This window comes from Micrasema longulum, unplaced genomic scaffold (assembly GCF_059751315.1).
Source record: "Micrasema longulum isolate JH-2025_06_02 unplaced genomic scaffold, ASM5975131v1 h1tg001290l, whole genome shotgun sequence".
Classification (NCBI taxonomy): Eukaryota; Metazoa; Arthropoda; class Insecta; order Trichoptera; family Brachycentridae; genus Micrasema; species Micrasema longulum.
In genome coordinates this window covers 189701-212124 of record NW_028278477.1, presented here as the reverse complement: position 1 = coordinate 212124, position 22424 = coordinate 189701, and the positions used below count along the sequence as shown (strand labels likewise).

The following is a 22424-nucleotide window of genomic DNA, read 5'->3' as shown; positions in this document are numbered from 1 at the left end:
AAATAAATATAATAAATTAAAATTATAAAATGCAATAAAAATCAACTAACTACGTAATTTAAACGTGTCGTGTGGATTTGGACGATGCGTATGAAATAGGCTATTCTCTTTGCCTACCACTGGCACTGAGGGGAAACAGTGCTGTCGGCGTGCGGTGCGGCGCGGCGTGCGGCGCGGCGTGCGATGCGGCGTGCGGCGCGGCGTGCGATGCGGCGTGCGGCGCGGCGTGATGGTTGCTTTGTTTGTTTGTATTTTTCGATTAGGTATTCATATAAATGATGATAAAAATATCCGAATGATCAACTAATTGTCGGTTAGGTAACTGTTCATTATTAATATTATTGTTCCCCTCTCCTTGATTACTGTACTATTAAATAAGTAGAAAAAAGGTTTGGTAATAATATAAGACAAAAATCATTATGAATGTACATTTATTGAACATATTTCTGCTACGACACAAATTTCGAAGATGTACAAAACAAATTACAAATTAACATTGAGCCTTCTATAATATAGGAGTACATAGCTATTTCCAATGAATCCATTCACCTTTCGTGTTTTACAACTTTCACACATTATATTGACTACAATGCTAGTACAAAGCTTCCCACTGCTTCCAATATCTTCAATTTTTCATGTCATTAATTTTGAAAAGACTAGAGCCTTGTACATAAAAAGCTATAATGGCATAATACATATTTTGTAATCATAATAATATATGGATAAAAAACTAAAAGTAAATAATGAATAATAAACATTAAGCTATATTATTTTTTAAAACTTATTGCACATAGTTTCGTGCAATACAACAATAAATAAAATTAGTAAATAATTTTGTAGGAATAACCACATTAGAATTGCAGACCACAAAAACAATCTTCGTTTCGTTTATAAGAGAAATAATTATTGTTTATTGACTGCATCCAAGTTAATGGTATAGTTAAAAATATAAATAAAACTGTTTTAAACCATAATTTAACCAAGAGAACCGTTTTAAATGTTTTTCTACCATACTTGAAAATAATTAGGCATTGACAGGAGGAATCGTAATACAGTCGAGCTTGGTTAAAATGCTCACGGAAATAGCGAGATCTAAGATGTAATGAGGAAACATTCGTTGATATTTTAGTTTATGGTATTCTCATTAAATTTATCATTTTATAGTGGGCTACTTCTCGGACACACTGAATAAATGCTGTCAACAATTGAGCAAAAACTATTTAATTGTTTAAAAACATTATTTTCGAAATAAGAACCCAAGTAATTAAACCCAAACAGGCAGCTAACATAGGACTGATGCCATTAAGCATTGGGATCGGATTACGTTTATGACACTATGTAAGTATCTAAGCAACTAATAAATTTTTTCGCCGACGTTAAAAAAGTGGTTGAACTTGTAGGTAAAAAAATTCAAGCTCTGTGAACTCAGTATATACCAGCTCAGAACCTCGTAACAATTTACAATTTCTTTTGTTATAGAATGACATCCTTGTTTTCAGTATTTTTAATGTTCTATGGTCAATGCATAATAAACATTACGAGTGGGTGATGTCAGCGCAGTTGGGAACTAACCCTTGAATTATAAACATGTTTACTAACAAGAGGAAATAAATTTCAGATACAAGTCTCTCAATTCGTGAAAAAGTGGCAACAATTTGTGAAATAGAATGTGGCGCAAGAAATGTTGAAGTGTGCAAAAAGTTTTCTCTATCCTTATCCACAGTGTCAACACTGTGGAAAAATGAGAATGTTGATTGAACTGCATTTGAAAAGAACATTACGGACACAAACATATTTAAAAAAGTGGTAAGTATGTTTGTAAGCATTTATAATAATTTTCCTCAATAGTTTTATTTTTAAATTATCAGTATGAATTATTTATTTACATTGTGATAATATGTAATTGCAATTGGATTTTTTTAAAAAACCTTTATCTGGTAAAACGGGTAATGCTTATAAAGAGCAAATTCAGTCGGTTCCATTTTTCTAGTAATAACCAAGTTCGACTCTTCAAAGCACATCCTTCTGTAAGTACCTAATTGCATTTTTTTTTTGATAGTTTATAATTTACACCAAAAACAAAGTTTAAAAAATAAATAGAATTGGTTCAAAACAAGAGTGCGTTATTCATTTTTTAAGCCTTTATCGACCAAAATTATGCATTTCTGACATTTATTCAAGAGTCTAGATTTTCTTGTAACTCATCGACAATAAAAATAATAAAATGTGCTGCATCTGTTTCCTTAAATTGCAAAAACATGGAATTAAATCCACTTTTGACTGTAAAAATAAATTATGGTTTATGGCATAATTTGAATGTTAAAATAGGTGTCATATTTGAATGTTAAATAGCTACTTAATTAATTAACCACTTTGAAGTAATGAAATATGAACGATTAAAGAAAATTTAATCTTTATTTTCTGAATAAATGCAATAATGAAAACCAAGATCTCCAAATAAAGTTTCAGATTTGTGCATTTTTTGTGTATTTAATGTAATATAACACTTATATTATCTTCCAGATGGTCCAAAAATTCCGTGGCTCGGATCTAGAAGTGCCAATGTCAGATTTCATATTTTCTTGCCACCATTTTGTCGAGGGTCGATGTCAATTAAAAAACTTGTATATTTAACTATTTTATACACAAATACATATGTTGTAATGCATTTTATTAATATTGTTATCAAATACATCAAACAGTTCATTATAACACCACAAAATGGTTAAATAATTGCTCTCCTGTAATATAACAATTTACAAAATTGGCCACTATAGATCCAAGTCGCAGAATTATGAATATGGTAATAGTTTTTGAAGTCATATGAATATAATACACAATGGAAATTAATAATAATATACTTTGACTTTTGATACAATTTTAAGTGAGTCTTATTGTAAATAAATACAATTTAAAAAACCAGCAACACATTTGCAAAAAAACACTTCACATAAGCTCCCAGATCATATACACAACTAAAATTAAAATTAAATGACAAAAAAAGATATTTTTTAAAAATATACATATCACGAATTCAATATTAATACTTTAACCGACTGGCTAATTAAAATTTATTATAAAACTATAGTTTGTAAACGGTCCTAAGTGATATAAGTCTAGTAAAGTAAATGAAACTGGCAGAAAACAGGCCACGTATTGCATGGGGGTTTGAGCTTGGATTGAATACATTCAAGTTACTTTTAAAAAGCAATTGTGCAAAAATAATTATTTGAATTATTATGTGAGGAGAAGGATTACAAAATACAAGGGAATTTTTTTGCACAACCTCCAATGACCTATGTTTCTTTAAATGCCATTTTTAAGGACCGTCAGATTGTTAATCACCTACTATTATACTATGTGTATGTATAATGTACTGAACTCTTATCTTAATTATTGTATTCATTATATAGAACTTATCATAGAGAAGAATGTATAAAATACACTACAGTAAGAGAATCTTAATTTTGGGGTCATTCCGTTTCCAATTTTTAAGAATCCATAATATTTTGCATGTTATATCAACTGTAAGATACTCATTCGGAGTATTTTTTAGTACAGTGAAATAAAACCCTGGTTTTCAAAAAAACAAAAAAAAAACAGGTACATTCGAGACATATTATGCACAAGCCGAAACATAAATTAATTAAATGCATTTATGTGGAATAATACCGAGAGATATTTGTAACGTACAAAAATACTGCTAAAAATAAAACCTTTGTACATACTGACCAACTTAGAAAAATACTTTTAAAATATATTGGGTGCGTAGTATAAAATTTATTATTAAACTGCGTATACAATAATGTACACAGTCTTTTTTTTTCTGGAGAGAATATATTTTATCAGAACAATAAAGATTTTTTTCAGAAAAAAATAGAACACTGAGCAGTATATAATGTTAGCCTAAGAGATAGTACTATATATTATTCTAATGATGATTAAAAATCTCAACTGATCTTAACTAAAATATATTATAATAAAGAACTTGCAATAAATGGTATCATAGTTGTTTAATATACCAACTGAATATATGTGGTCAAATTTACATTAGATTCAAGATTTCTCCACAAAATGACGTATGCACAATTTTGATGTGCGAGTCTCACGGTATAGTGTTTTTGTGGTAACATTGAATGAAGAATTTAAACAAACGATTCAAGGATTAAGATTATTTAATATAACACCCAGATCAGTTAGTGAAATGTAATCAATATTTTTTCATGTGTTTGACTTGACCAAAATTTTATTCAACATCTAAAGAATACTTTGTGACAGTTACAAATGCCCCCATTAAGACCGACAAAATACGGAACTACTTCGTATTTTTATACGAGGAAAATTGTTTTTTCACTAAGAATAGTGAGTACTGTAATTTCTTCAGCAGTATGTCAGTTCAATATTGAACAAAAATGAATATTTATACCTAAATATTAATCTTGGTTTTTTAATACAAATCCAGCACTTTTTATAAGCTCGACGTCGATGACGTGCTGAATAAGATTGATTGAATTCTAGATTGGTGTGTAATTCTTTATAATAATAATTTTCACAATTTTTTATGGTCAATTAAATAATGTTTACTTATGTCCATTATAAATTTAAAAAAACTTTAATCTTTACTAATATGTATGTACATAAATATAAAGTATCCATCTCATTCCAACCACACGTAGAATACTAAATCGAAGAACTGATTCATCATTTATTAATTCTAGGAAGATAATGATTTATAACACTTATAAATGTTTCACTTTTGACTGAGTCGAGAATAAAACCAGAGATCTTATGTACATACATTAGTCCAACACATAACACATTAACCAATAAACCATGAGTTGTAAATTAAATACTCTAAAGGGATATTTTAAATGTATCTTCTGTAACAATTATATGGATGTACACAATACAGATTGCCCCATTCCTATTGACTTCTACTTAAAAAATTTCATGAATATTATTAAATTTACTGGGCACAATGTTACTGAAAATAGTGACTTTATTTAATTTTACCATGTACAGATAATTAAATGTAGAAGTTTAGACATGAAATAGTAAAATTTATGGTACCATTTATTGCACCGTGCAAAACAAGCTTAAATGAAAAAAAATAATTATATATTCACATTTAAATTATGTGGTTGGCGTGTTTGCCTACTGCACATTAGGTCTCGGATTCAATTTCAGACTAGGTTGCCATAAAGTATTTATTATAAGGTGTTTTCATTCAGCAGTATTTCGTAGTCCTCTGGACTGGCACCAGTAGCGTAAGACTGATCATCTTGTCATCGAGTAAGAAAATGATAGAGATACGCTGCGATTGATGTAGCAATCTAGTGTTTTACTTATAAAAAAGATGTCATAATAACAAAATAGATTGTTTCCTCCTTTGACAATTTTCAATACACATGTACTTTCAATAAGATTAGGAAGACGAACTGTAAACATAAATAAAAATTTTATCATCTTTTCCTTTTTGTGAGTAGTTTTCTGTGATCCATTAACTTAATGCTTTCACAAAAGTAAAACAAAATATCATAAATTATAGTACATATATGTACTGCTCAATGTTTTAAACACAATGTATTGAACATTACGACGTTAGTGCGAGTAGTAGTATCATATTTCTATAACATTGTATAAGAATACCAACTTCATAGGGCAGTCTTTTTCTCAACAGGTGAGCACTGACTGACTTTTACCGAGGTAAGAGTTTCATAAAATAATTTAACTTTTAAGACTATGAAAGGAAATAAAGCAGCTCCAATTAAAATGGGACAATACAATATGATTGTATGGAAAGAATTATTCTAGTATATGCAATAAAGTAGTTTAAATATAGAAAACCAGTATTTTGTAATATAACACAGTGATATACAAATACGAGGATTTTAGCGTGTTCCATTAGTCCAGATCATATATCTGAAATCAAGTAAGAAAAACATGAGTTTATTAATGATTTTGATCAATGTCAATAAAATTACTTGGTTAAGTTTTACTGTTTTTAATAGATTTTTTTTGTGATATCTAATATAATCATTAACTATGGAATTTCATCACGAAATATCTACAAAAACAATAGTTTATTAAATTATTGACATTCTCAATTAAATTTGTAATTAGATGGATAGGATTGAAGCCCCTGAAAGAAGACATTCTTTACATATTATTAAGATAAAATTAAGTTTTTAAAAATGATAAAAACAGAATTTTCATAGCATTTACAGTTTTAACAGCATGGTGATTCACCAGTTTTATGACAGTATAATTGAACAAAATGTGGTTTCAATCTCATGATTTGTTGGTTTATAAACATATTTTTTCGTTTTTTAAAAATAATAACTACTTTAATTCCTGATGATACATTGCAGTAAAGTAGTGACACTCACTACTCCCTAGATGTCGCTATTGTGCCAGTCACATGATGCGAGAGTGAGCCATAGGAAAAGGCGACTGTCAGCAAGGAGCCATCGCGAACTCTCTCTCTGATTTAGAACTTCTTACCGTTAGGACGTATAAATAAACCAGTAATTGCACAACGACAGCATTTTCCTTAACTACGTAAATCCTTTATATATATGAAGAAATATGGAAGCAATCCAAACAAACTATGTATTTTTTTTTCTTTTCTCATTCTTCAAAATTTTAAGTTTTAATAAAATTAAGTAAGAAGAAAAAATCTAATGATTCAGTTGCATTGGTAGGGTTGATAGAAAAGTTATATTACTACTTTACAATATACCTAAGAACAATTCCATTAATAATTGAATAAGGCCAATCCACAAGTATCTATTATAATGTGATGGCAATCTTAGGATTGTTCCAAAAAGCTCACCGTAATTCACATATTGTACGCAATGTAGATAGCATCTATTTGATCAGAGAGAAAGCCGTCACGCAAGTGCATTCGTTGCTTTTCTCCTCTAGAGTTGATAGGGACAACTCCGGGATCTACCACTACAACCACTCCGACTATTAAGTGGTGTTCTTCCAGCACTGCATTGGTCACAAGCGGAACCAGGTTTAGGGCTTCGCTGTCAGCTCCATCTAGCTCAGCCACCACCACTAAGAGATTTGTCCAAGTGAAAACCGCGCTAAAATGTATTAAAAAAATTAAATCAAACAAATAATATATAATATATATAGTCAGATAACCCCTAATAGAAAGTAAGAAAGTCATAAGTAGACTTACCATTCAGCAATCTTTTTATGACACCGCATGACTGAATTTTCAAAATCAATAGGGTGGTATCTCATGCCACGCATTACTACGGTTTCATCCAGTGCTCCCACTACAAACACAGCGTCATGTTGGTCTCCGCCATCCCCCTCTACATCACTTCCCCCCTCTTCGCCCCCTCGAGGAGCTCCCTCAGTGCGACGCAGAAAACCGAGATACCCCGTTCTGGCATACACTTCTCCAGTATTACCAGTTACTAATTTGGCATTAAAATGATCAGCATAATCGCTTTCATCACCATAAATCGTGAAATACCCACTTGCATTGTGTGGTGATTGAACCCAAATTTCTCCTAAATGTGAATCTCCACACTGTCCTTTGGTTTCTGGATTAGCTATAATGACCTTAACTCCCGGCAATAGCTTCCCCGATTCCATCACGCAAAGGGAGTGTGGACTTCCTCTTTCAACCAATGATACTCGGTCGTTCCTTAGAGCACGGAGATCAACATACACAGTCGAGGGTTCGGGACTTGAGGCTCCTTGCAAACATACAGCTATATTAACTCTGCATCCAAAAGAAGTAGAAACAGCTCTCGGACTTAACCCGAGGGCAGAAAACAGTTTAGAAAAAGAAGCAGTCAAATTGATCCTGGGTCTCTCTTCAGCAACAACAACACAAGTTCTTACACAGCCTAGATTCACTGATCTCGCTTTTAGTTGATCTACTGAGCTTCCCAATCCTTTAGTACATAATTCCATTACTCCGTAAGAGCAGAATGTGTCTCTCACTCTGTATTGGGAAACAGCACTTAGCCATAATGCTGGATTCACTTCTACTTCTGATGGTGGAATAAGAATAGAATGATGGCCAGAATAGATGCTATTCAAGCACCACAAAGCAAAGCCTAGGCCGCAATAGGGATCCAAGCATAGAGCTATATGTCGAGAAGGATATAATTCGCAGGCCAACTTCATAGAGCGGCATAGTGATGTAACAGCTGCATGAGACATTTTAATGCCAGCCAACATTCCAGTGGTTGAAACACTAAAATCTAAATAGGCTAACATTTCCGCTGTAGGTGCACGGTATGTAATGGGTAATTTTTTCTTTGGCATATCATCCGTATCTAGGATCATCGGCCATGATTTGATGTCCACAACATTACTGGCTTCTTTAGATTTGAGCAATTTGATAACATTCTGGTTGGATAAGACAAGTGCTGATTTACTGACATCAACAATCATCCTGACAGTAGGTAAGGTAGTTTGAAGATTTTGTGGGTGCGGTGGTCGTATGGTAACTGGAACAGCTCCCACATAAAGGCATCCGTAGAAGGCACAAATCAACTCCAGGCCAGGTGGGAAGATTAGAGCCACATGTTCTCCAGTATTAACTCGACCCTTTTCTGATAAAAGGTTGCCGATGCGTTCAGCCTTTTTGTGCAGTTCTGAGCAGGAAAGTACTTTGGCAACAGTTCCTTTAGAGTTGAGTAATGTGAAGATGATATGATCAGATGTATACTGGGCGCGCCATCGCAGGATTTCAGATATAAATTGAAACTGCAAATAAATAATTAATCATTTTAGACAATTCATATATAAAAGTAATTTATTAAGAAATTGTATAACCAAACACAAAACAATCAAAAGAGAAAAACTTATTTTTGTTTATTAAAAATTACAAGTAATAAAAACATAACTAATTGTTCTGACACAGCACACATCCAAAGGATTGTTGGTTCATTTTTCTTTGAAAATGAAACAGATGCACAGTTAGGATCAATGCTGCTCTATATAAGGTAATTACCATACTACCGTTATTGGCCTCAATCTGTTGTGATGTAATAGAAATCTTACCGTTCTGGTCGCATCGGAGTCGTCGGTGTGTCCCATGTCCCTGCCCTGGGCGGAGGCGAGGCGATTCCCTTGCACCAGGTTCCCCACGATGACGGATGCCGGCCCCACGTCTGCAACACACTCGCCTGTTGTCGGTGTCACACCACACAACACACAGGTAAACATTGCCACAACAGAGGTAACTGAAAATTCTCCGGCCAAATCTTTGACCACCTGGCCAATTGCCTACTCAACCAAACTGTGACTCTAGATCCAATTTCAATAAATCCTTGCAAGTTGACGTAAACAAACCAGCGCATAAAATATTAGCTATCTTACAGGTAAGATGCGGTCATTATAATGCAAATTTGATACAATATCACAATGCGTAACATATGTCTCATTGATGGTTCCATAATATATATTTTTCAATTTGTGAAATTATTAAGGCTGACTGAGGTACTCGGATTCAAAATATTTTTTGATTCACAGCATGAAAACAAGCCCATGTGTGTACAACACATATATCATATTTTATAATTAATATAACGTAAAAAGTGTAAATATTTAAACGTTTGTCTCTCATAACTGCAAATCAGCAGTCCTCTAAAATTGAAAAATATTTAAATCAATCAAACACAGTCACGCTTTTTCTTGGAATTTTACTATTAGTTTACATATTGACCCCCAACATAGTATGTACTTTAGTAGCTGTAACATTAAGTTATATTGCCAAAACCCTTGATAGGTCGCATCACACAATTTATATAATATTGAACCAATCAATACCATGCTGAGACATTACACATTTTATTAATCAATTCTGATTTAAAATAAATTGCATTATAATAGGTACATACAGTATGCGGTTGATACATTTGAAAATTCAAACCATAATAACCCGACAAAAAAATAATAAGTATATAATATAAATATGACTGAAAATGGAAAAAAAAAACAGGGCAGAAGGCATATAAATTTAGAATATATTGTTATCTCATATAAAATAAACCCAAATTTTGATTCAGGTCCACAATATAAAGTATTTAGTTAAGCTATTCAGTTACCTCTTTAATTACTGTTGTGGCGCAATGTTGATATGGAAATAATTGTATGGAAAATAAAAGACAAACTTCTTACTGCACATAGTCAAGAATATGTATATTAATCGTAAATACAATGTAAAAATAATTTAACAAAGTAAAGGAGTTACGAAAAAAAAAACCATAGTAAATTTAATACAGATATATATTGTCAATAGAAAATATTGGGACCGGTACAAACAAGATGCACTTTGAAAATATATCAGTGTTTATACAGCCATATCGAGATATCAAAACTATAATATATATTTCTTTTGTTAATTTTCTACTTAATACGGTGAAATGGCCGCACCCAAAAATTCTCAGAACTTTTAAGAAAGAGCTTTCATATTCAGTCATGTCAGTAAAATTTCTAAGCTGTTAAAAGAGAAGTAGATTCTTGTTTTAACATTCAATGCCCAGACGAGTGGAAGTAGTTACATTAAAGGTGGAGGCACTATTGAGTATTATTTTTTTCTATGGAAGTGTAAGGAATCTATTTGTTTTACAATATAAAAAAATACCGCACACATAAGGTGATAAATTACAATTCGTTGCGCATTTAGGAATGTTTTACTATTACATGTTTGCGTATTCACTTAGCAGGTATTTTTTTACGATTTTAAAATAATTTACAGTTATTACAGTTTTGGTAGAATTTTTTGTGAATAAGTCAAAATGTGCAGAAGTCAAAATATTTTTTTTAATGATCAAAATAGTTTCTTTATGGTTAGTGAAAATCATTGGATCAATACTTTTAGTTGTGATAACTCGAACTTGGCAACATAGAACTGAAATGGGCCCAGGAAATTAAGGTAAAATAAAAATTAAACAAAAAAAAAACTATAGTGAAATACAAAATAATTATACGTAAGATAAGAGTGACTTGAATGAATTCAAAATATTTGTATAACTAAGGCTAGTGCCACTCTCAGCGGAAATTCCGTCGCAGTAAATCCGCAACCGAACGAGCAGACACATTACATATTCCATGGCGGATTATCAGTAGACTACCGAGCCTTATACAGCGTGGACGTAAAATGGGTCCTATAGAAGTGATATCTATTTATGAAGCTTTAAACCAAGACAATAGAAAGGAAATATTGGGTACATCCCCTAAATACCCTTAGAATAAAAAGGAGGCAATTTTACATCTTGTACGAGAAACTAAGACAGTATCCAGATAAGTCTTTAGAATATTATCAAATGTCAATTCAATCAATGCAGTCTCTGGAATCCCAAAGGCGAACTCTATTCTGAACCTCCAAAATTAATCTTTCAGTGTCAATCATCCTGTACGTGTGCAATTGACGAGGGCTGTCTGCCGAATGTGACGCATCCCAGAAAACGTGCAATGCAGCGTTGCCTATTAGACGCCGATGGAAGATACGCGCATGGAGAATGGAAGAATCAATAAGCATTGTGTGCCCGATAATAATAAACGAATACAATAAAACGTATTGGTGTTTCACCGCGGATGGTTGGCTATGGAATTTCCGCTAAGTGTGACGCTAGCCTAACTGAAAGAAGGGGAAATTGTTCCCACAATATCTTGCAGTGTAGATAATTGACGTGTGATTAAATTAAACTAAACTTGTGCAGAAAGTAGATCATCGCGTAAGTAGTTATGAATGATTTTGTGGAGAATGTTAAGATGATAAAAATAATACCATTTATTTACAATGTATTTTTTAACAAAGAAGCATAATACATACATAATGATTAAAAGTTTGTGCAGCTTAATAGCAATACAAAAATGATGTATGTAATTACAGAGAGAATAATATAGTTGGTAACTTAAAATTGATTAATTATTTTTGTGAATTTATTGAAATAATAAATGCATTATATCACATTGACTTGAAATAGTGTATTTGCATGCATTTTTCATGAATAAAAATAATCATTAGCCACATAGTAAAATGAGAAGTAACAGTAATGAAAGAAAGAAGATAATAAAGAGTTAAGATAATAAATATAAATGAATATAATAATAGTAATATAACATGAAAATGAATTTTATCAGTTTTATTAGTGAACAGACAAGATATATTATTACAATATTTGAGTTTGTCCAAATGTTCATAGACAAAAAACTAGAAGGCAAAATGGTGAATGTTACACAGTGTGTAAAGTGAGCACTTAAACCAGCCAATGACAGGTCATACGCCCTGTAAATGCCTTGACTTCCATATTCCCTTATTTGTTAAGATATATTATATTTAAAACATTGGCAAGAAATAATTTAGTAAAAATTAAAATACTTTTTACTAAATTTTTATATTGCCCTGCTAAAAAAAAGACTTATACCAGCATGTCAATATTTTTTAAGTCACATTAAGAAATGTAAGAAAAAGAAGAAAGTGTAATTTAAATTATAAAAGATAATGATGGATTTGTATTGATGTGAAACAGGACTAAATGAAAAAATGAAGTCTTGTATAATTAAAAGGAAAAAATATTTATTGAAGATGAGCAATAAAAAAATTTAGAGATTTTCAGCAATTTCCGTCTCAATCAAGAATTGACAAAAACAAATGGAATTTAAAAACTTTTCCGTGGTGAAAATTGTGTATAACACAAAAACAAGAGTCTTACAGGTTTTCCTTTGTGTCTAAATATCAAAGACGCAATAAGTATTCAGTTACTATCCAGAGTTTGACGCAGCAATATCCATCTCCCATAGTTTGACACTCTACGATGACCTGAATGGCCATTTTATAATAAAAAATAGTATGTACAATAAATAAAAGTAAAATATGTATAGTAAAAGATGCGTTCTTCACTTGGTATATCACAAATAAATAATTATGATTTTGGTATCAACTTCATAGTTAGGCTAAATTAATAGCAAAGACGAATGACGAATAACAATAACTTTAAAAGTGTTTCTTTTATTTTTGTTTACGCTGTCAGCTCTAGAAAAGAATAAGAGCCTGTCAATATACGATATGAAAAGTAATTTGATCTAAATCGGATCGATATGTTATTTGTTTTATGTTCAAGGTTGACAGAAATAGAAGAAGAAAGTATTCAGCTAAAGCATCTTTTAACACATGACACAAATGATAAGAGGAATGAATACCATCTATTTGCTGCAAGAAGTCACTAACAAAATAATTAGGGGATATTTATGAGAAATAATTCATTCCAAACATCCAATATGCATAGAAAAAAAACAATAATAAAATACAATTAAAATACAACTAATGCTAGTTAAAATACTTAACTGAGACATTATCTAAATATGTTGCAAGATAGCAAATTTTATTCAACATGTCTGTATTACGATTATCCCCAATTGATCAGGTATCATAAATAAGATTATATCCATTAACTGCTGTGGCCACACTGCTGCTTATGAACATCTTTGGCAGATAGAGTAATTCAGTACGCAAAGATATTGTGGTAAATGAATGATTTCTTGCAGCAAAGCAATAAAACATAAAATACAAAAGTTGAATTCCGCAGTGAATTAGGATATGTGTAAATACAAGTGAGTAGAAGGTTGACCAACCTGAATGTATCTCCCTCGGCTTGGGAAGATTAGTGACGCAGGTGTGCGGGCAAAGCAGAACATTGGCAGGGTGGAGAGTGCCCTCGAGGAAGCGACGCTTGCACTCGGACAGGTGGATACCCCCCAGCGGAGTCTTGGGAAGGCAGTTAGGCAGCACAAGCACCAGGCAGTACGTCCCCACTTGATGGATGGACTCTATGGCTTGGATCACTCGGGACATCCACTGGAATGACTGCGATACAAGGGGAATATCGAGGGTTAAGTTTACTCAACTCATCAACAGTGTCGCCGCATTTGATTACTTCAGTTGCATGTAAGTGACAGTTCATTCAAATGACATTATCCAAATCATAAAGTTTCATTTCATTAATATTGATAAAGAAAATCAAACAGGATTTCCGAATCTACGAGTCCATTTTTTACTAAGTTTAAAAGAAACCTATGTAGGTACGTCATAAATATAACAAAAATGTTAATAACTACAATAATATTTGGCTGGTTGACATACATCCTCAAATGTTATCCATATTACTGTACATCTTTTAAATTAAGTAAGTCATTTTTTGAAAAAGTATTATTTATTAGTACGCATTAAAGATAAATTTAATAACATGTACGTACATTTTATTAAGAACCATAAATTCTGGTGTAACAAATATTGATTGTAGAGTCATGAAAGATGTTTGTATTTCTTTATAAATTTTCTTGCTAGTTTTACGCATTATCTATTCTCAAAAACCTAATTTTCTATACACGAACATTTAAAAATTCCAAACCATCTCAAATATTATTTACCAAGTACCTATAATTGATAGGATATTTCATGAAATCAAACTGTAACCTATTATTTGATTAAAAATGTGGATTTAAATGTTTTCATAAATATCCGGGGAGCAATAACATACGCTATTTTCATTGGTATGTATTGAGACCATATAATTAGATTTAAAAGATATTAAAGGGTCTTCCAATAGGGATGATACAATTTTAAATGGCTATAATGGCAACACTGCATATTATTTTTTGACATTCCTTATGTCATTTGTGTTCAGTATAGTATGCCATTTAATCATGGAAAGATACACGCCTCAACGTTTCGAAATTATTAAATTGTTTTATCAAAACCGGTGTTCATATGTGAATACTGAAAGAAATTTAAGAAGAATTCACGGACGACATTATTCAGTTAATCGACTGACTCACTATTCGTCGTATTGTAGATAAATTTGAAAGTGAATTTTCACCAATACGACAAAGAAATGCACGTACACAAGATAATATTGATGCAGTAGCAGCAAGTGTAAGAGATAATCCAAATTTATCAATTGAACGTCGTTCTCAAGAATTAAATCTTTTTCAAACAACAACAACATGGAGAATTTTAAGAAAAGATTTGGGTTTAGACCCTTACAAAATTCCATTGGTTCTCGAATTAAAGCCAGCAGACTACCACCAGCGTCGTTTATTTGCTGATTTTGCTTCAGAACAAATCAATGCAGAACCATTTTTTTACCGTTCATTGATGTTTAGTGATGAAGCTCATTTTTGGTTAAACAGTTATTTATTTATTTATTATATATACAGCCTAAGTCAATTACAACAGTTACATGAAGAAACATAAATGCAAGAAACTGAACAAAAAGAACATAAAACTAAACAAACAGAATTGCAGAATTTGGAGTGATGAGATACCACATGAAACTCTTCAGCAACGATTACATTCAGATAAAGTTACTGTATGGTGTGCAGTTCATGCTGGTGGAGTAATTGGTCCATATTTTTTTGAAGATGGTCGAAGAGTAACTGTTAATGGAGAACGTTACAGAACAATGTTTAATGAATTTTTCTTTCCTGCTGTTGATGAAAATAATCTAGAGGATTTGTGGTTTCAACAAGACGGTGCCACCAGCCACCTGCCATACAGCCACCGTAACAATCGATTTATTGAAAATAAAATTTGGTGATTACATTATCTCAAGAAATAGTCCAGTTCATTATCCACCCAGATCTTGTGGTTACATCACCTTGTTATTTTTTCTTTTGAGATATGTTAAGTCACAAGTTTATGCTAATAAACCAACAATTGAGCATTTAAAAACCAACATTTACATACTTACTGGCTTAATATAACCTTTCAAATAAATATAAAAAAATTGTGTCTCACTGAATAATTTGTGTTTTTTATCATTTTTAAATTGTATCACTCTTAATGTAAGACCCATTATTATGAAGCCGGCTCGATTGACATGTCGATATGTGTTTTCAGGAAGATATGACTATCAATGAAAACAAATAAAATGGTAATATTTATTCATAGAGTGGCAACATTTCTTCCGAAACTATGCAATTACACGTTTTTTTCTCTTTATGGATGGACATTATGCCATCTCAAACGTCCAATAATCTGAAGCATTGGGCTGTCTGGACTTGAAAATCATGACCGCTAGATGGTGGTGTCACAGCTATCTTAACAAACTTTTCTCCGGGCTTAGTGTTAAATGAAAATGTACTTATTTCTCGTATTAAAAAGAACCCACCTCAAAAAAATTTAAAATTTAAATCAATCGCAATTAAAGGAAAAAATTCTTGCTTAAACGTGATTTTTGTGACTCCCAGTGCGTAGATATGTGTACCATGTGGTATGGGTCCCCTCGATAGTTTTCGATGGACTTACCTTCAAACTTAAAGATACAGCGTATCTTCATAATCAATTGAAAGAATTTATTTTCAAATATACCGTCATAGTGAAGGTATGACTTCTGTATCTTCCGATTGTAATCAATCCCCAGAATTGAGATTTTTGACGAATTTTACACCAGTATAGGGCATTAAAATGAACAAAATTCATGAATTCCATATTATTAAAACTATACAATCAACATTACATTTCATTGAAAAATCACAAAAAAATATCAGAAAGAATCGCATTAGAAATTTCGCATTTTTCCAAAGTACAGAGATAATTAACATTTGTAAAATAGTGAATATTTATGTATATATGTGTTTTCTTTTTAAAATTATAGTAAATTTTTTCATAGCAATCACACCTTGTTCACAGTATTTATTATCCGGATAAAGTATCGCATTCAAACATAAATGTTATAATATGCACAAGGAGCGGTCGACAATTTTCAATATAAATAAAAGAGTATAATACAGTCATTTTCGCATTTTATAAAGTAAGTATGCCAACATAATGTAAAAACAAGAGTAACAAAATGCAATATAAAAGTATTTAAAATATTTAAGTTTAAAAAAGTAAGATAGGCAAAATAAAATATGTTTTAAACGAAACTCTCCTAAAATATGTTTTCTGTGTCATTAACACATAACAGTAAGATATAAGCATTACATTTATACAAAAAGCTAGTTGTAAACACATTTTAGGAGAGTTATGCGATGGAATAGATATTTTCACCTCTTCCTCACTGCAATCTGGCCTCTGTTCTGCAATGACACATATGCGGTCATCTCGCAGAACTTTGATGCTGAAGACGGCAATCCGACCGCGGTAGATGAACTTCATGGGTTCTACTGCTAGGACTGTTGCGATTATGTCATCCATGTTGTGCTTGCGACCGGTGACGGTCATTAATCCATCGCGAGATCCACATATGAACACAAGACCTGAGAAGAATTAGGTGAGATTATTGTTTCACATATTTGTACAACTCAAGTGCATGCAATAAAAACGATCCATTATTAAGTTCTAGTTATACATATTTTAATTCCAAAACCAAAATACACGTCAATCTTTAACTTCATAAGGATAACAAACAACAGTGTGTCGATTGTTCACCATGTAAATACTCTAGTTATGCAGTGCAAGTGTTGGGCGTTTTTTAGTGCACTAATTTGTGCACAAACACACTATTAAATTGGTCATTAAGATTTGATTGGGTAATCACATGTGAGTTAGCAAAGAATTTGAAATTGTAAAAAGTTTTCATGCCAAAGTCAACTGTAAGCCATGGAATTACAGTACAAAATGGGAGGAGTATGTTAGTGTGCGTAGCATTTATTTATTAAGATTTATTGCATCAAGAAAACAAATAGCTCACATAGATTTATTTTTTTTAATCAGCAGAAATTAGTACATTATATAATAATCCTTTTTACCTCCAGGTCCCAAGAAGCCCAACAATCCTGACCGAGTGTAGGTCTGATCTCCAATAGGGACTCCCTCGGGAGTGAGGGGTTTGAGCTGGAATACATTGGCTGTCAGCCCGGGTAGACCCCAGTAGCCGGTTCCCGTGCTGCCAGTTAATACACAGATCTCTCCCACTTCATCAGTGCGACAGAGTTGTGGAGAACCGTCCATGCGAACAACAGTTATTGCAGCTGAAAAATTTAATGCCAAATGTGAAATTTATATAAATGGTACATCCATTTACATAATATTAAAACTAACATAATAACAGTATATACCGTGCAAGTAAGTATACACATCTGTACACATCCGTAAGTATACACATCCGCTAATAGATTTAATGGGATCACTGCTTCCCTAAAAATTTACTACACAATCAATACCTAATTTTTTTACCTATGAATCAGCTATGAGTTAACTAATCTTTATACAAATTCATTATGGAAAACAAATATTTTTTCATTATTTTTATGTTAAATGTAGTGATATCTGCTATTGGTTTGATTCATTAATAACTTGCGACAAAAATTGTGACAAACCTTACGCACAACTTTTCTTCTGTGCAGTTACACGCATACTGTAGACTAAAGTCAAAGTTTCCACACTGATTAATTCTGGAATAGAGAACTGCCTAACTCCATTGCTTCCCTCGGGGCGGCCTTAAGAACCCACATTGAGGGAGTACTAAGGTACTAAATTAAAAGTCACATGCGCAAATTTAGATCTTTGGAAGCACTACGGAACCAGTTTGATAAAACACACTAATGTTTATTTTTCATACATTGTGGCTGTTTTAAAAAAAAATTAAGAATTAAAATCAGTTAACACCAAGGTATTTTGATAACTCTTTAATGCTGAAATAATGTCAGACCATCATCAGTTAATTTATTTTAAACAACTAAATTGTACTTATTTTACCTATGTATCTAGTACCATCTGACTGCCTCCATAACCGAAAACCTCACCGCAAGCTCCTAGAGTTACGTATATTCAAATTTAAAACATAAGTTTATGTAAATGTTGTGAATCTGGCAGTAAAAGTCAGAACAAAAAACCTTATAACACTTTTTTAAATATGTAGGTAGTAGGTAAAATTTAAATATTTTTTTTAAACAGTGTAGGTTGAAATTGTAAATATTGATGCATTGATAAATGACTATGTTCTCTATTTCCAGAGTCGTATGGATTACATGTAAAAAAAATATATATTGACCGTTGAAAATATAAATTCAAGAATAAGTTATTTTTTTCAAAGTAAATGTATTTTATATGTGATTATTATTTAATATGAAAAATCACAAAGGTGGTGCTTCAAATATTGATTTTAAATTATTAAATGTTTATTTTACATTATATATTTTTGAAAAAAACACTGGAATCTCTTTTTACCAGGTTTTGAAATAAAATGTTTATTTTTTTTTTCAATAATGCTGAGTAATATAATTATACTAATTGGAATGCTCTAAATAAATAAAATTTCAATTATAAAAAGGGCAGTTACTATGGCAGTTCTAACGGCTATATAGGTATTAGAAAAAGTAGAATAAGTGTCCAACTCACATCCTGGCATGACCTGGCCACAGTCTTGGAGAGTCAGGGACGTGAGGGAGTTCTCCTGATCCACACGCACTACCCCGTGGGACAGCCCCCCCATGGATAGGACCCCCCGGCCAGTGGACCCCCCGGGCCGCCCGGCGCGTCGCACGCACACCGTCATGGCCTCGCTGGAGCACGCACACGGGCAAACCACCTCCGCCTTCAAACCTGTGTACATTCATCGACAGTCACAGCGCATGTCTAATGCATGTTACAAACCAATTACAACCACTACAAATATTCATATGTGTTTATGAATATATTGTATACCATTATTTTATTGCCCTTGTTTGTCTTTGCTACATAGTTTTATATTCTTTTTGTTCAGTTTCTAGTATACATGTTTCTTCATGTAACTGTTGTAATTGGCTTAGGCCGTATATATTATAAATAAATATATCGTCGGTATACTGAAAAAACCATCTAAATGCATTATTGCCAAATCTGATAAAAATCTATTTTAATGTTTAACTCAACATAAGTCTTTTCCGGTCTTCCTTATTCATATTTTGGACCTGATGCATACGCATGAAACCATCTTAATTTAAGTTTTATTGGTTGAGATTTCGAAAAAAAAACTGGTAAATGGAATTAACGATTTTCACGAAAATACATTATTTATAAACTACTTTTAGTGGGCTTTTTTATACATAATAAATTTGAAACTTAACCTCAGAGGATTTAGAGGATTTTATCAGTTGACAAAGTTTAAAAAATGAGATGCATTTTAATTTGTTTTCCAATTTTTGTCATTTAGAGCAGTGGCCCCAACCTTTTTATTGCCGCAGACTGGTCAATGTTTATTAATGTTATCGCGGCAAGCTGAGGGGGGATGTTGATTATATATATTTTAGATTGTTTTGTTTAAATTTCATTGTATTTAAACAAGCCTTCATAATAAAATACAGTTACACTTACAACTCACTAGAATGCTAAATCATTTATTGGGTATGTTTGTTTTATTTATAGTAATTTTGATTTTTAAGCAGGGCCTTGGGTGGCCTGGTACTATTTGATCCAAGGACCGGTACCGGTCTGCGGCCCAGGGGTTGGGGACCACTAATTTACAGGGTTTTACTAGTATATCGACGATATGAAAACCTATTTCATTAAATACATGAACCCAGTGTACCATTAACGAGGTTTTTATTCTTCATTTAGCTCTCCTGTAAAATTTGTTATTTGTTAATAAGCCCGTTCTTGCCGTGTACCCTTCATATTATATAAGCCTTTAATCCCATGTGGCCTATTCATCATCATCATCATCATCATTCCCTTTCCGCACCTAAAGGTGCACAGAGCACTGTATTGGTACACCAATTGCAGCGTATCTTGATCATTTTTGTTACATAAATGTGAAAAGATCAGTCCTACGTATCGGGTACCAGTCCAGAGACTATGAAATATACTAGTTTGAAAACACCCTTTTAAATAAATATTTCACATTGACCATGTCGGGAATCGAATACGAGACCTCTTGCATGGTAGGCAAACACGCTGACCATTACGCCACGAGGTCGACTAAGTGTGGCCAAATATTAGCGTTAAAATTATCATACAAGTTTTCATGGAATTTCAAGAATCATAAATGTATTTGCTGTATATTGAACATCTGCGGGTTACTAGTTACTAGTTACTAGTTGACTGTTTAGATAATATATGGTCTATAGTCTATAGTATTCTCAAAATTAGTCTAATTATGCCCGGAAAAGTTTGATTAATGGGTCGAAATAAAAGCAGGTACTTAGGTTATAACTTTTTGTAACAATTTTGGCAACTTTTAACATTGTTGTATGTTCAACATCAAGTATAACGAATTACATTTAGTGCTTTATCAGGAGTCTTTGAAAGTGGATCATAGACAAAAGCAGAATTTTATTTGGAATCGCGAATATTCATGGAACTGGAAGTAAATTGAATCAATTCATTGAAATTTACTACTAGACAAGTAAAGTAAAATAAAAACTACCGTTTTATGTTTCAAAACTTCTTGGAATTTTCATCATACTCTAAGCAAATGTATTATCTTTCCCAGGTTTCTTTTCATTTAAAATATTGAAAAGCAATGTACTAACCTTTTGATTGAAATACTGAAAGGAATTGATCGCAAGAAGATAAAGACCATGGGTTAGCACCGTCAGCTACGAGCAGCAATCGGAGTGAAACCAGTGAGATATCCTTATGATCCTTAGTGGCCAGCAGACCCCAATGAAGATCACGGGATTTCACTACTGCTACACTTGCCCTAAAAACATTTTGTTAAATAATTAATTCCATTTTGAAGTTGGCTAGGGAAGAATGAAAAAAAAAATAACGGTATACTAAGATTTAAAAAAATATATAACCAAATCTAAATTTGTTGTAACAGAGAGGAAAAACATTTTTGAGAAGGGAGTATGGAAAGGGGTCTACAAACATTTGGACATACTCAAAACATTGTTAAATATATAAACAAAAAAATATCAATAATATTATTTTTTTTTTTCAATTTCGCTGGCTAAATAAAAGCGAGGAAAATAAGGCAAATTGCGCTTTAAGATTTTAATACACAAATCTCACCTACGGCACATAACTTGTAGTGAGATTTATAGCTGGCATTATGCACTTCGGCATTTGAACAGTTAATATCTATTTTTATTTATATTAAGCAAATTTGATCGATTCACCATTTTATTAAATACGTGTTTTTTTTTTGTGATATTAAACTTTTTCAAAGTATTAGACCAGTTACCTGTATTTAGTGATCATATGCATCCACGAGGCAGGGTTGACTTTCATGAGAGCGTACGGAATGAAAATTACGTGCATCCCATTAAGGACACTTGTTAGTACTCCGTGCCATAGACCGACCTCTCGCTTGAAGTCGAGTACACACACCATTACCTCTCCCTCTGTGTACGCACATGCTGCAGTCAGAACGCGGCAATGAGCCAGCATGGCAGCTCGAGACACCGTCACGCCCATTACTGTAACATGTACAGACATTACACAAGAATGTTTCAAAGTAGGCTGTTGATAATACAACGCCGAGATCAAAAACAAGGGATAGAAAAAAGTAATT

At 32.3% G+C, this 22424-nt stretch overlaps 1 protein-coding gene across 11 annotated transcripts in view; it reads right to left on the bottom strand.

The window, feature by feature from the left end:
• Positions 1-5473: 5473 nt before the first annotated feature.
• DIP2 (disco-interacting protein 2) overlaps positions 5474-22424 on the bottom strand; it is a 146691-nt gene continuing 129740 nt past the window's right edge. For 8 of the 11 annotated variants that reach the window (XM_088234804.1, XM_088234805.1, XM_088234806.1 and 5 more), the window contains 10 exons: positions 22095-22329; positions 21439-21608; positions 19328-19531; positions 17737-17958; positions 17036-17244; positions 13618-13849; positions 9040-9164; positions 7193-8742; positions 6836-7094; positions 5474-5922 (listed from right to left, as the gene is read on the bottom strand). In XM_088234804.1, coding sequence (XP_088090930.1) covers positions 6842-7094; positions 7193-8742; positions 9040-9164; positions 13618-13849; positions 17036-17244; positions 17737-17958; positions 19328-19531; positions 21439-21608; positions 22095-22329 — 3200 coding nt within the window. In that variant the 3' untranslated portion in view covers positions 5474-5922; positions 6836-6841. The remainder of the gene's footprint in view (positions 5923-6835; positions 7095-7192; positions 8743-9039; positions 9165-13617; positions 13850-17035; positions 17245-17736; positions 17959-19327; positions 19532-21438; positions 21609-22094; positions 22330-22424) is intronic. The other 3 variants (XM_088234808.1, XM_088234807.1, XM_088234801.1) reach the window with 1 other exon arrangement.